Source organism: Esox lucius, chromosome 17 (assembly GCF_011004845.1).
Source record: "Esox lucius isolate fEsoLuc1 chromosome 17, fEsoLuc1.pri, whole genome shotgun sequence".
Taxonomy (NCBI): domain Eukaryota; kingdom Metazoa; phylum Chordata; class Actinopteri; order Esociformes; family Esocidae; genus Esox; species Esox lucius.
In genome coordinates, this window is record NC_047585.1 from 12,474,094 (window position 1) to 12,486,721 (window position 12,628).

Below are 12,628 nucleotides of genomic sequence, written 5' to 3' on the forward strand. Positions count from 1 at the left end.
AGACTATAAAACTAAGATGTGATATTTTGTTATGCACGAAATGTCCTTCACATGATGTGTTTCCTTGGGTGTACTTTGCATGTAAGTTACTGTATATCAGATTTCTGAATTCAGTTGACTGTGAATAGAAAACAACAAATACAATCAACAAAATCAAATTCTGGTCCAATCTGGTGCTAGAAGGTTCCAGTGACACAATACTGGGCTGTAGATAGAAAATCATTCTGATGAGTCATTAAAGACCAAGGCATCACAGTCCATCTGGTACATAAAAATGTCCCTAGCTGTTATCAATGTTGCAAGTTAATTATGAAAATGAATAATTAAGTATATTTGAGGACATGGAAGGGTATTCTTCTTTTTTCATACTTAACTGATCATTGAATGGCTTGACCTTTCAACTGAAATAAAAATTCTTTACAGATTGAACAATATCACTGAACCCATATTGACATTTCTGAATCAGGTAGTTTATTTTCCTCTCAAAAACAGATTTCAAATGAATTGAGAATCTGTACATTTTGGTTCCAGTTTAACTTGTATTAACACAAGTCAGTTAAAGGCTGCCAATGAAACGGTAGCCCAAAGTCATGGACTGGATGTGTGTGTGTGTGTGTTTGTGTATGTGTATGAAGTAACTACTTCATCCATCTTGGGGCATATGACTCTCTGTCATGGTATTCAGCATTAACGCCACAGTTATATCATCACCACAGTTTGACGACAGACTGTCAGCAGCCATAGTGCAGCATCACGAGTGGGCTAGCAATGTTGTTCATTTAAATAAATGACTGGTACACACACACACAATGACCCTTAAGAACACTCAAACACTCATATACTCCTACTGTGCATGTCCCACATCTACCCAAACTGACAAACAATTGTGTTGGTGGTTGGATGGGAGTGATGAAGGGCTCAGATAGGAATTTACTGAAACACTGGGATATCTGTGTGTTCTGTCTTTGTGTTGTGTGTGCGTGCATGCGTGTTTGTGTGCATGCATGTGTGTGTGTATGTGTGTGTGTGTGTGTGTGTGTGTGTGTGCGTGCTTGTGCATGTGTGTGCTGTGTGCGTGTAGCCCAGGCGACGTGGCTTTGCCCAGTCAGATGTCTAGCTCAAACTGAGGCCCTGTGAATATGAAGGGGTGTTGCGCTCTCTCTGCTAATTGCCAGTGAGTCACCACAGGTCTGGCTCTGAGGGTATTGCCCTAGACTGACACTAAATAAAGGTTGTCCTTGCTTCTCCAGAGGAGGAAACAGTCTTTTGTGAGGTAGACTGAGAATTATCTCTTGTTGCTGATTAACTTCATGCAGAACATTTAAGGAAAAGCTAAGTCATCCTTTGGTGAGTCTAAAGGAGTCACTGGAGGGCAGTTTAACCAGAAAAACAGACGTTTGTACCCTTGCAAATCTCCATCCACCTTTAGGATACACAACTTTAAACTAGACTTTTAACAACAACAACCAAAGCCAACTTTGTTTCCAATGTGTGACCAGCCCTGTCTTGTGGCTGAGTGCATTTCACAATTTGCGCCCTTTGAATCATATAACTTTAAGTGCACCTGCTGCCTCACAGACAATCTCGCACACAGTCGTTCTCAGACTCTCTCTGACACACACACACACACACACACACACACACACACACACACACACACACACACACACACACACAGCCACACACATACGTCATGCCCCCTGTGTACCTGTTAATAAAGGATGAAGTGACCTCAGCTGGAGGGACAGGGTGAATTAGCGTCATCCCTCGACTGTGTCACCGAGTCACGTAGCTGGCTCCGTCCCGCCTTCCTGGGGGCGTTACTGTGGCGATAACTGTAGTTACACTTCAAACATACAGTATCTCAGGACACTAATGTGTTCATCTGAGACGTTTGGCTCCTCTTTCTCATTAGAGTGTTGTGACTAGTGAGGACGATAGTGAACTGCCAGTCAGTGGGTGCTTCTGTTCTCCACGGACTGTTCACTAAAATCTTCAGACCTAATTGGATCAAGACCATTTATGCAGATGCCTTGTGTGTGCTAATCTGTTTTTCTTCTTCTTAATTTGTCTTGGCTCATGGCTGACAGAAAGTGACGGCTCCAGATATTCTTTTCTGGGTGTGTTTTGGCTGGAGAAATGCCTTCTCTTAATGAAGATGCCACACTTGAAACAAATAAATACAGAACGTGACAAAGCAAACTTAGTAAACCATGTAATTCTTTCCACTTGTTGGTGTCAGTTTTTTGTGGACGTTAACAATTATGGTGTACTTTCTTTTAAGCTGGTAATGTGTTCTGTTTGATGATCCTTCAGTGCACTCCTCTCACCTGTGTTGATTTCACGCTTGTTAATATGAGCTCATTGAACTGTGATGATAACCTACTCTGTAATTCATGTATAATTTTGTAGGCTACCAAAAAAATATCATATTTGCATCTTATAGCTGTGAAGAAAAGTTTGAACCATTTTATTGGAATTGCTCACAATGAATGAAAACTGCCTGATGGCGTATATGTCTATGTATATGACAGCTGGACACTCTACGGTAGTACTGCCTAAACATCTGAGCAATTTAATATAAAGCACATCAAATGGCCTCTAACTATTCTTCATCTCAACCAACCAGGCGATGTAGTTTGGATTTTTCAGACTTTCTTTCATGCGTCTTATTTATTATTTTATTATTATAAGTTAATCAATACACAAATATAATATAAAACAATTGCCTTCCATAATTATTGTTACAGTGAAGAATTTTATCTACCTTGACTTAATACTACAAAATACTTTAATTTAAAATCATTTTCTATAAGGTTAAAGTATGGATTCTCCACATTTATTTGAGGGTATTTTACATAATGGTTTTACTGTTTTTACTACATGTTAAATCTTTTTATACACAGTTCCCATATTGGAGATTACTTACATTTTGGGACAGATTACTATAACATCCAAATTAGGCATTTTGTATAAACCAAATAAGTATTTGTTAAAATTTCCTTTGATTATTTTATCTCATTAAAGTCTGCAACCAATTGACCCCCACCATATGCTGGGTATTTTCTTTGTTGATGCTGTGCCAGGCCTGTAATAGTTTTTTTCAAATAGTTTTTCATTTTTCTTCAGAAAATTATAAGGCATGTTCAATGGATAACATTCAGTCAACCTGTGTGAGGTGTGTGGGTAGCAAGTATGTAATGGTGAGGCAAAAAGCTGAAGCAACTAAACCACACAGACACCAAGTATAACGTTCTTCTCTTTATCCGTCACAAAGACACAGAACGGTCACGAATAACATGGACACAATAACCTGGGTGAAAATACCATACCATACCATACCATACCATACCGGGCGATCCCGGCCACCCTGCGGAGAAAGCTCATTTCGGCCGCCTGTATCCGGGATCTTGTCCTTTCGGTCATGACCCAAAGCTCATGACCATAGGTGAGAGTAGGAACGTAGATTGACTGGTAAATCGAGAGCTTCGCCTTGCGGCTCAGCTCTTTCTTCACCACGACAGGCCGATACATCGACTGCATTACTGCAGAAGCTGTACCGATCCGTCTGTCAATCTCCCGTTCCATCCTTCCCTCACTCGTGAACAAGACCCCTAGATACTTAAACTCCTCCACTTGAGGCAGGCACTCTCCACCAACCTGAAGTGGGCAAGCCACCCTTTTCCAACTGAGGACCATGGCCTCGGATTAGGAGGTACTGATTCTCATTCCCACCGCTACACACTCGGCTGCAAACCGTCCCAGCGCATGCTGAAGGTCCTGGTTAGAAGGGGCCAACACGACAACATCATCTGCAAAGAGCAGAAACGAAATTGTGTGGTCCCCAAACCTGACACCCGGGTGAAAATGAGAAACCTAAATAGGGATCCTAATTGCTAACTTAAAACGGGTGTGTGGGTGGGATGGGTGTGCTGATCCATTCACGGTGCATTTACTGTGCACACTGTGCAGGACGGCACAGTCCTTCCCATGCGAGGCCACCAGTACTTCCCACGGAGCACCTCCAGGGCCCGGGGGGGTCCTGGGTGTCCGGTCGCTGGTGTAGCATGTGTCCAGGTCACCAACCGGCCCTGCACTCTTCGGGGCACGTAGGTCTTGTCCGAGGGGCACGTTGGTGGTGAAGGGATCCCGTCTCCTGGCCCGTTGAATGTCCGTTTCAATGTCCCAGGAGACGGGACCTACAATGCAGGACGGGGGCAGGATGGGCGTGTCCCTAGGCAGTTCTGCCCCCAGTCGTGTAGGTGGGAGAGTGCGTCCGCCCTGACGTTCTTCGTACCTGGTCGGTACGTCAGGGTGAACTGGATGTGCTCAAAGAATAGGGTCCATCTGGCCTGGCGGGAGTTGTGGCGCCGCACAGCCTTAACGTGTGGGTATTGGTACCCACCCCCTTGACCAGGTATTCGTAGTGGCCCGACGCCGTGCTAAGGGCTGTCTTCCACTCATTTCCCTCCCCGATCTGATCCAGGTTGTAGGAACTCCAGAGGTCGAGTTTAGTGAAGAAGCACACCCCCTTCAGCTGCTCGATGGCCGAAAGGCATTAGGTACCTGTATTTGATGGTGTTGTTGTTGAGCCTCCGGTTATCAATTTTAATGAAGAAGATGCTTGCTGAAACAGGGGAGGTGGAATGTGTCCCTGCTCCAGTGTCTCTCTGATGTAGGTCTCCATGGCTTCACTTTTGGCCACCAAGAGGGGGTAGATCCAGCTTCAGGGGGTGTGGCCTCTGGTGTGAGGTCAATGGCGCAGTCCCAGGAAGGGTGAGGAGGGAGACACCTGGCTTTCTTGATGAAAAAAGTCCACGTACTCAGGCGAGATGTTGGCTGGGAGGATGCCCTCTGGGCTCTCCACCGACATAGCTCCACACATGATGGTTAGGCAGGTCTTCCAGCACTCCGGGGGACCATCCCGGGATCTTCCACTTGCTCCAGGCGATGTTGGGGTTATGTCTCTGGAGCCACGGAAGACCTAGGATGATGGGGTGTATGGACGACGTCATCACCATCAGATCCAGTCTCTCTCGATGGCAGCCATTTATGGTGTGAGCTTGAGCGGGCACGGTTACGAACAACATGGACACAATAACCTGTGAGGTGCGGGTGAAAATGTGAAACTTCAATAGACATCATAATTGTAATCTGAAAACAGGTGTGGGTGTGATGGGTACGCTTCTGCCATCTACTCCAGCCGGCAGTTAGAACACTGGCAAGGAGGAGCGTCCGAGATGGAGAGAGCATGCAGTGCCACATGGAGCAGCCGTCACAATCTGGCCCTGTACAACTACAGTATCATGTTATGGTAGTATGTTTAGGCTGATTGTCTTACTCTATGATAAAGCAATGAGTTTGGAAACATTCACTTTTACTTTAGCGAACAAAATGTTTTTGTACACTTGAGAATTTATTTTGCTGCTGCCATCAGCAGTTACATCATCAATGATGTTGTGGTGGTATGCTGTGGATATTTTACAGTTGAGGTGGATCTGAGGGCAGTTGCTTTTTTCCTCCAGACTTTCTTCTTCCTATCAATCTTGTATTGTCCAACATAATATTTTCCATAAATCTGCAGTATCTTTTTAGTATTGTTTTGTAAACTGACTTGGCTGTCCTCCTTCTTTGACCAATGGTTATTTGCATTGCGGTGTGGCCTCTCTTCTGTGACATTTTCATTCATTGGGCCATTGGAATTGATTGAAATACATTTTCTTGAGATAATAAGTTGTATCTTTTGATGCAAGAAATAGATTTTGTGTCATGTATTTAATGTTTTGAGGGTCTTAATTTCTTTTGCAAATGAAATGTGTTATTCTGGCCAACAGTGATTGTAATTTGGATCTGTGTGTTAATTGTTTTTTAAACATGAATTCTGCTACAACAAAAGTAATATGATGATATAATGGTGAAAGACCGGGACATCAGCCCAGAGATTTCATGTAGAATGACATAGGATTGCCCATGAGACGAGATTACCAAACTAAGCTGAGCAGCACCCACCTGAAGAAATTACCGGTTTGCTATTCTGTGGTGCCCCTCAGGGATCAATTATGAGACTGAAATGAGATTAGAATATATTATGAGAGGGAACCAGGCCATCAGAGAGGAACTGATACTGTCACAATGGTGTTAATTATCAACTGTGCTAGTAAATGTTTGTCATAAAGAAAGTCAAATCAATGCTTGTTTTTCACTTCTGTTTTCCATTATAATGTCCATACAGTTCAAATGCTATACATATAATCCAAATGATATACATAATCCAAATGCTTTTCATATAATCCAGTTGCTATTCATATAGTCAAAAATGCTAGCCAATTTTTTAATTTTTTTATTGTACAACTAGCATACAAGTAATAACTCCACTCCACTTTGCTCCGTTAATGTTATCAGGTGAACATCAGAGCAGTAGTGGATTCACATTAATTTAACAACCCTGGTTGCTTAAGTATGTTTGAGTTACTTGTCTTGCCTTAAATATACGTAGTTGACATATATGTAACAAATATATAGCCCGGCTGGCGTAATGTATGGATTTATGATAATGTTATGGTGATGTGAAAACGAACGGACAATGGCATAACTAAACTTTTGTAGATTTTTGTCTCTAGAGGGAATGTTCTATTTAGGCTAACTTTGAGGCACTCATTGCAGTATCCAGAATCGTGTAATTTCTGTGGTATTGAAGTTCAGAATTCTGGGGTCATGATATACCTAATCCCAATGCTATCCGTGTAAATCCATAGTTTATCTATCTGTACTGCAACAGATGTTTAATAAGGTTTCCTGGAGATTGTTTAATCCATTTTCGCTGGCTATTTACCCTGTAGACAGGAACATTTCTGTTGGTCACATTTAAGAGCAATAATTAGACTGTGCAAACTGAATCTGGTTGGTGCGTGCCCTTGTTCACATCCTGTTGGTCAAGGAAATAAGCAGGACCTAATGTAATCATCCCTTTTCCCTGTAGGGAGATATTGTTAGCGTTGCACAAGGCCAACCTCTCCCCCACCTCTGCTCCGCACTTCAGTAACAGCTAAATCCAATTAATGCTCGGAGGTAAAGAAACATGTTCATATTGTTTATTTTCTGTTCAGACAGCTCTTCCATCTTGTCATATCATCTGACGAATCTCTAGGCAGGAAGGTGAATTCGTACCAAGATTCTTATTTCAGTTGTCATTTTCCAGTGTTAAATACAGAGTAAACTGTATTTTTTACTCAGGTCGACCTATTAATAACCACTGTTTTCACTGTGTTTTCACCATGTTTTGGAGTGTTTATCTCATCAGGTAATACAAACAACCTCACTTTCTTTTCTGCGTAACATCTCAATTTTGGTAAAGTGCTCTGGTTCCAATGTGTGTAACTGTAATGTATGTAAATACTAAATTTTTTGTTTGTTGGTTGGTTACTTTTGCATTGTGGGACCACAGAAGGATTCTTGGCAGAATTCAATGTAACTTCAGGTTTACCAAGTGTAAGAACATTATGGAAACAATATGCCTTTTATAATAGAAAGAATATGCTGTATAATTCTTCAAGCCAGGGAAAGGAAGTTGTAAAATATTAAACAGAGCATAGAATTGTTTGTATTCCAAAAAGACAAAAACACATCTTTTTCAAAACTTTTTTAGTGAACACTAACTGAAAAGAACAATACAAGACATTTACAAAATAAATAAAGTGTGTTTTTTTAAAGAGTAAATGAAACCCAAAATCCTTATAAATCTAACCAGACTTTTACCACAATGCAGCAGATTTTGCCCTGAGGCTCGTTAGAAATTCCCCCGGGATTATTTTTTTAATTAAAGTACAACTGTACCTCTCAGGAATTATGATCATATATAACTTTCTTGTAAACTGTTCAGTATGAACATAATTCGGTGCAATTATGAGACAAAGATAAATCATGTCAGAACTTTTTCCACCTTTAATGTGACCTATAATGTGAACAATTCAATTGAAAAACAAACTGAAATCTTATTTTTTAAACTCACACAAGTGTGCACTCCCATAAACTAATACTTTGCTGAAGCACCTCTTGATTTTATTACAGCACTCAGGGTAGGTGTCTATTACCATGGCACATCTTGACGTGGCAATATTTGCCCACCCTTCTTTGCAAAAGCGCTCCAAATCTGTCAGATTGCGAGGACATCTCCTGTGCACTGCCCTTTTCAGATCACCCCACATATGATCAATTGGATTCAGGTCTGGGCTCTGGCTGGGCCATTCCAAAATGTAAATCTTCTTCTGGTGAAGCCATGCTTTTGTGGATTTGGATGTGTGCTCAGGGTCGTTGTCATGCTGAAAGGTAAACTTCCTCTTCATCTTCAGCTTTCTAACAGATGCCTGAAGGTTTTGTGCCAAAATTGCCTGGTATTTGGAAGTGTTCATAATTCCTTCCACCCTGACTAAGGCCCCGGTTCCAGCTGATGAAAAACAGCCCCAAAGTATGATGCTGCCACCACCATGCTTCACTGTGGGTATTGTGTTCTTTGGGTGATGTGCAGTGTTGTTTTTGCGCCAAACATACCTTTTGGAATTATGGCCAATTATGGTTTCATCAGACCATAACACATTTTCCCACATGCTTTTGTTTGTTTTTGCAAACTTCAAGCTGGGAGAAAAGTATTCCATCTTGCCACCCTACCCCATAGCCCATTCATATGAAGAATACGGGAGATTGTTGTCTCATGTAGCACACAGCCAGTACTTGCCAGAAATTCCTGCAGTTCCTTTAATGTTGCTGTAGGCCTCTTGGAAGCCTCCCTGACCAGTTTTCTTCTTGTCTTTTCATTCATTTGGGAGGGTGTCCAGTTCTTGGTAATGTCTCTGTTGTGACATATTTTCTCCACTTGATGATGACTGTCTTCACTGTGTTCCATGGTATATCTAATGCTTTGGAAATTATTTTGTACCCTCCTGATATCTTTCAACAATGAGATCCCTCTGATGCTTTGGAAGCTCTCAGCGGACCATGGGTTTTGCCCTGAGATGCCACTAAGAGAATGTCAGGAAAATCCTACTAGAACAGCTGAACTTTATTTGTGATTAATCAGAGTCACTTTAAATGATGGCAGGTGTGTAATGACTTCTATTTAACATGAGTTTGAATGTGATTGGTTAATTCTGAACACAGCCAATTCCCCAGTTATAAGGGGGTGTGCACACTTATGCAACCAGGTTATTGTACGTTTTTTATTTTTCATTTTTCCCCCTCGAAGATTTCAGTTTTTCAATTGAATTGTTCACATTATAGCTCACATTAAAAGTGGATACATTTCTGACATGATTTATCTTTGTCTCATTCTTTTACATCACAAAAACCTGGCATTTTCACAGGGGTGTGTAGACTTTTTGTATCCACTGTATGCCCATGCTATTGGTCCTTAATGACTCGCTATTACGTTAGTCCTTAACATAATCAGTTAAAGTAAAGCATCACAGTAATGAGGTTAGGGTTAGTCTGAAGGTTAAGGCATCACAGTACCGAGGTGAGGGTGAGGATGAAGGCTAAGGCATCACAGTACCGAGGTGAGGGTGAGGATGAAGGCTAAGGCATCACAGTACTGAGGTTAAGGTTAGGAATAATTTAAAAAAACATCTCCCCTCTTGCTGGAATCGAACTCACAATCATCAGACTTAAAGTCGGTTGTGGAAACGCTCGCCCACAATCCCCTGGCGGCCGGTTTCCGATGGTAGGTAAATGACACTTCTCGTAAGTTGACAGTGAACATAATTGTGTGTGATTAAGGACCAATAGCACTGGGATATGTTGATATTGAACGTTATAGCACTGCTGATAGGTTCATACTGAATGTAAACATGGTTTACAAGACGGTTACATATTCATGCCATTCATGATGTTGGGTTGGAATAGTCTTACAATTACTACACTCTGTGTTTTTATTTGAGAACGGAAGATTTCTATGATCACCACAAAGTCTTTGACCTACTCTTTCAGGGGATGGTCGATCCTTTCAGATAAAGTATACACTCTGCATTTCCACCCTTCAAACGCCTGTTCAAATACCCATACTGACTCATACAGGAGTAACCCATGCAACATTACCAAACCACTCAGCAAGATTAGGGTCAAGACTATCCAGGCTTAGAGAACCACTGGCAGCAAGTGCCAGGAGATTTAATTGCATCTTTAGGGTGAAAATCTTCTTCGAATGAATTGAGCAACAGTGGGTTGTCTGGCTTTATCGTTAACTCATCAGATCCGCTGTCCTGAATGGCACAGCTTATAATGTCTTCTCAGAACAAGGTGGAAGTAGCTTTTCATAATTGCAGTTGAGGGAAGATGGGTGTGTGGCTGTGGAATGAGGTGTGAGGACTGGTGACACAAGGGCCAGGCCGGGTAGAGGACCGGTCCCTCTGGGCTGTCAGGGAATGGCTATACATGATGCACTGTGACAGTGCCAGCTTATTGGACAGAACAAGGCGGCATAGCGCAGGGAGTTGGACAGGAACTGGGAGCTGCAATCCAAGAGGAACTGTCCTAATGACAATAGGCAAAACCACTACTCCAGTTCATATAACTTGTAATACAGTAAATAGGAACCATGCATTTTCTGTGGATGTGCCATAATGTGTTTTTTTTATGTGTAATGTTCTGTATATTTTCTACATGCATTTTGAATACATTTGCACAGGAAACATGTTAGCAAGTTTTTACATACTTTTACATTTCATTTGTGTTTAAAGAATTATAATGTGATTGCCTTATAACATAAGGTCATTCCTACCCAGAGAAAAAAGAACTTCAGTGTTGAACTTTTATCGACTTTTTAACTCCCCTGGGCTTTAGCTGAGTGTTTACAATATTTCTTACAGACAATCAATGAGCACAGAGAGATATGTAGCAATGCAATGTGTTAACTGTGTGGCAACAGAATGGAACGCAGTTCTGTAGTCCCAGATGGTTCCTTTATTCAAATGAAAAATAAACGTCTGGGTGAAAAAGTAATGCTGTACATTATCCTCATCGAATGGAACCAATAATAAACAACCTTTTAAACACTATAAAAACAATTGTGAAGCATATTGTGTTGGTAGAGTTTGTTAGAAGGTCACTTGAGTTCATTCAGGGAAAACTGACAGTAGAGTTCAGAGGCGCGTTCATTATGCCCATACAGTTGCAAAATGTTAGGAAACGAAACCGCTTAAGGCTAATGGAATTCCATTCCTTCTTACACAAGAGATACACACACACAAACAAATGCACACACACCCAACTGATAATGGATAATATTCCTTGAACTCTAACCTGTGTTTTCTGTCCCCTAGGTGCTGGGGAGTCGGGTAAGAGCACCATTGTCAAGCAGATGAAGTAAGTAACAGAGACCTCCTCTATCAATCAGGGCACATCATGACCTTAAAACATTTATCCTATCTCCTTTTATGCTTAATTCGGCCCTAGTGCTTAATTCGGCCCAGGCATATTCGTTTTTTGAAAAGCAGACACATGGAGGGCAAATCCTTGCGTCTTCCTGTCGGTGGTAGTTGGCCTGGATTCTTCTTGTCTTCCTGCCCGTTTTTGCTCTCGGGCGACTGAAAGCATTAGTCTTTGAGAACAGGATTTTCGAGCACGGTGGTTACGGTAATGACAGTGGTACAACTAAGACGCTCAACTCAGACACTCAATTACATGCACACGTGTAATGACGTATTGAAAACAGAACAAAAACGTTAACAAAAGTTGCGCATGAAATCCTGACCCAACACCTCCCCGTCCAATTGCTGAATTATTCAAATTTCTACAGGCTACACAACCAATGTACATTTTTCATGAATGTAGGCTATTTGCAGACAGTGGCTTTAAAGCCCAGGTTATTAACACAGCCAGTCATGCAGGGAAACCAATGCCCGGGAGACAGACATCCATAATAACACAGTCATAATAACACAGCGTGCTCTGCTGTTTAAGCACTGTCTCTTATCACTGTGTAATTTATGTGACCAACTAGGTTAAATTCTGCCACTTCTAGTCATTAGCACCAAGCTAGCAGGCCTATTTGTGACACGCAGCGTTATCATTCACGCGCGTTTGTCCTGGTCCTACTCCACCGTCTCCCGTGTTTTGATTTAAGGGCTCAATTCAACACCAAGCCACCGAGGTTTCACGTCACAGCGTGATTGAAATGTTAAGGCAACGCGCATGTGTCAGATGAGGCTGCACTCAAAGTAAACGCTGCATATGTCGGCTTAGGCGAAAATTCGATCCGTGGCTGTGGGTCTTTAACGCTTCGGCAATACAGATTTAATAGAGCCCTAAATCCACACACAAGCATCCCACTGCCACACGCATACACACTTAAAATGCAAAGCGTTCCCCTGCGCCTGTCAAAGTGGTCCGTGGGTCAGATACATCACTAGCTCACAAGGGAGACTTGATTAATTGCACACAAGGGACAGCACTGACCCCCAATTTCTCCGTTTCTACTTAGCTAAAATATGCAATTGTTTTACAGTGACCATCAGATAGATCATTTACGTTTTATTTGGAGTTTTATGTAACAGCTGAGATTGGAAATTAATGTGCAAATAAAAAAAGAATATAATGAGACCATTTGTACAGGGCAAAATAGATATAAAACAGTGTGCCC

General features: G+C 41.8%; 1 protein-coding gene across 7 annotated transcripts in view; it reads left to right on the forward strand.

The window, feature by feature from the left end:
• Positions 1–12,628, forward strand: part of gnai2b (guanine nucleotide binding protein (G protein), alpha inhibiting activity polypeptide 2b) — a 100,729-nt gene that overhangs the window by 63,990 nt on the left and 24,111 nt on the right. For 5 of the 7 annotated variants that reach the window (XM_034287178.1, XM_010893103.5, XM_020055430.3 and 2 more), the window contains one exon: positions 11,310–11,352. In XM_034287178.1, coding sequence (XP_034143069.1) covers positions 11,310–11,352 — 43 coding nt within the window. Of the gene's footprint in view, positions 1–6,977; positions 7,069–7,241; positions 7,301–11,309; positions 11,353–12,628 lie in introns of those variants that run through there. The other 2 variants (XM_010893104.5, XM_010893105.5) reach the window with 2 other exon arrangements.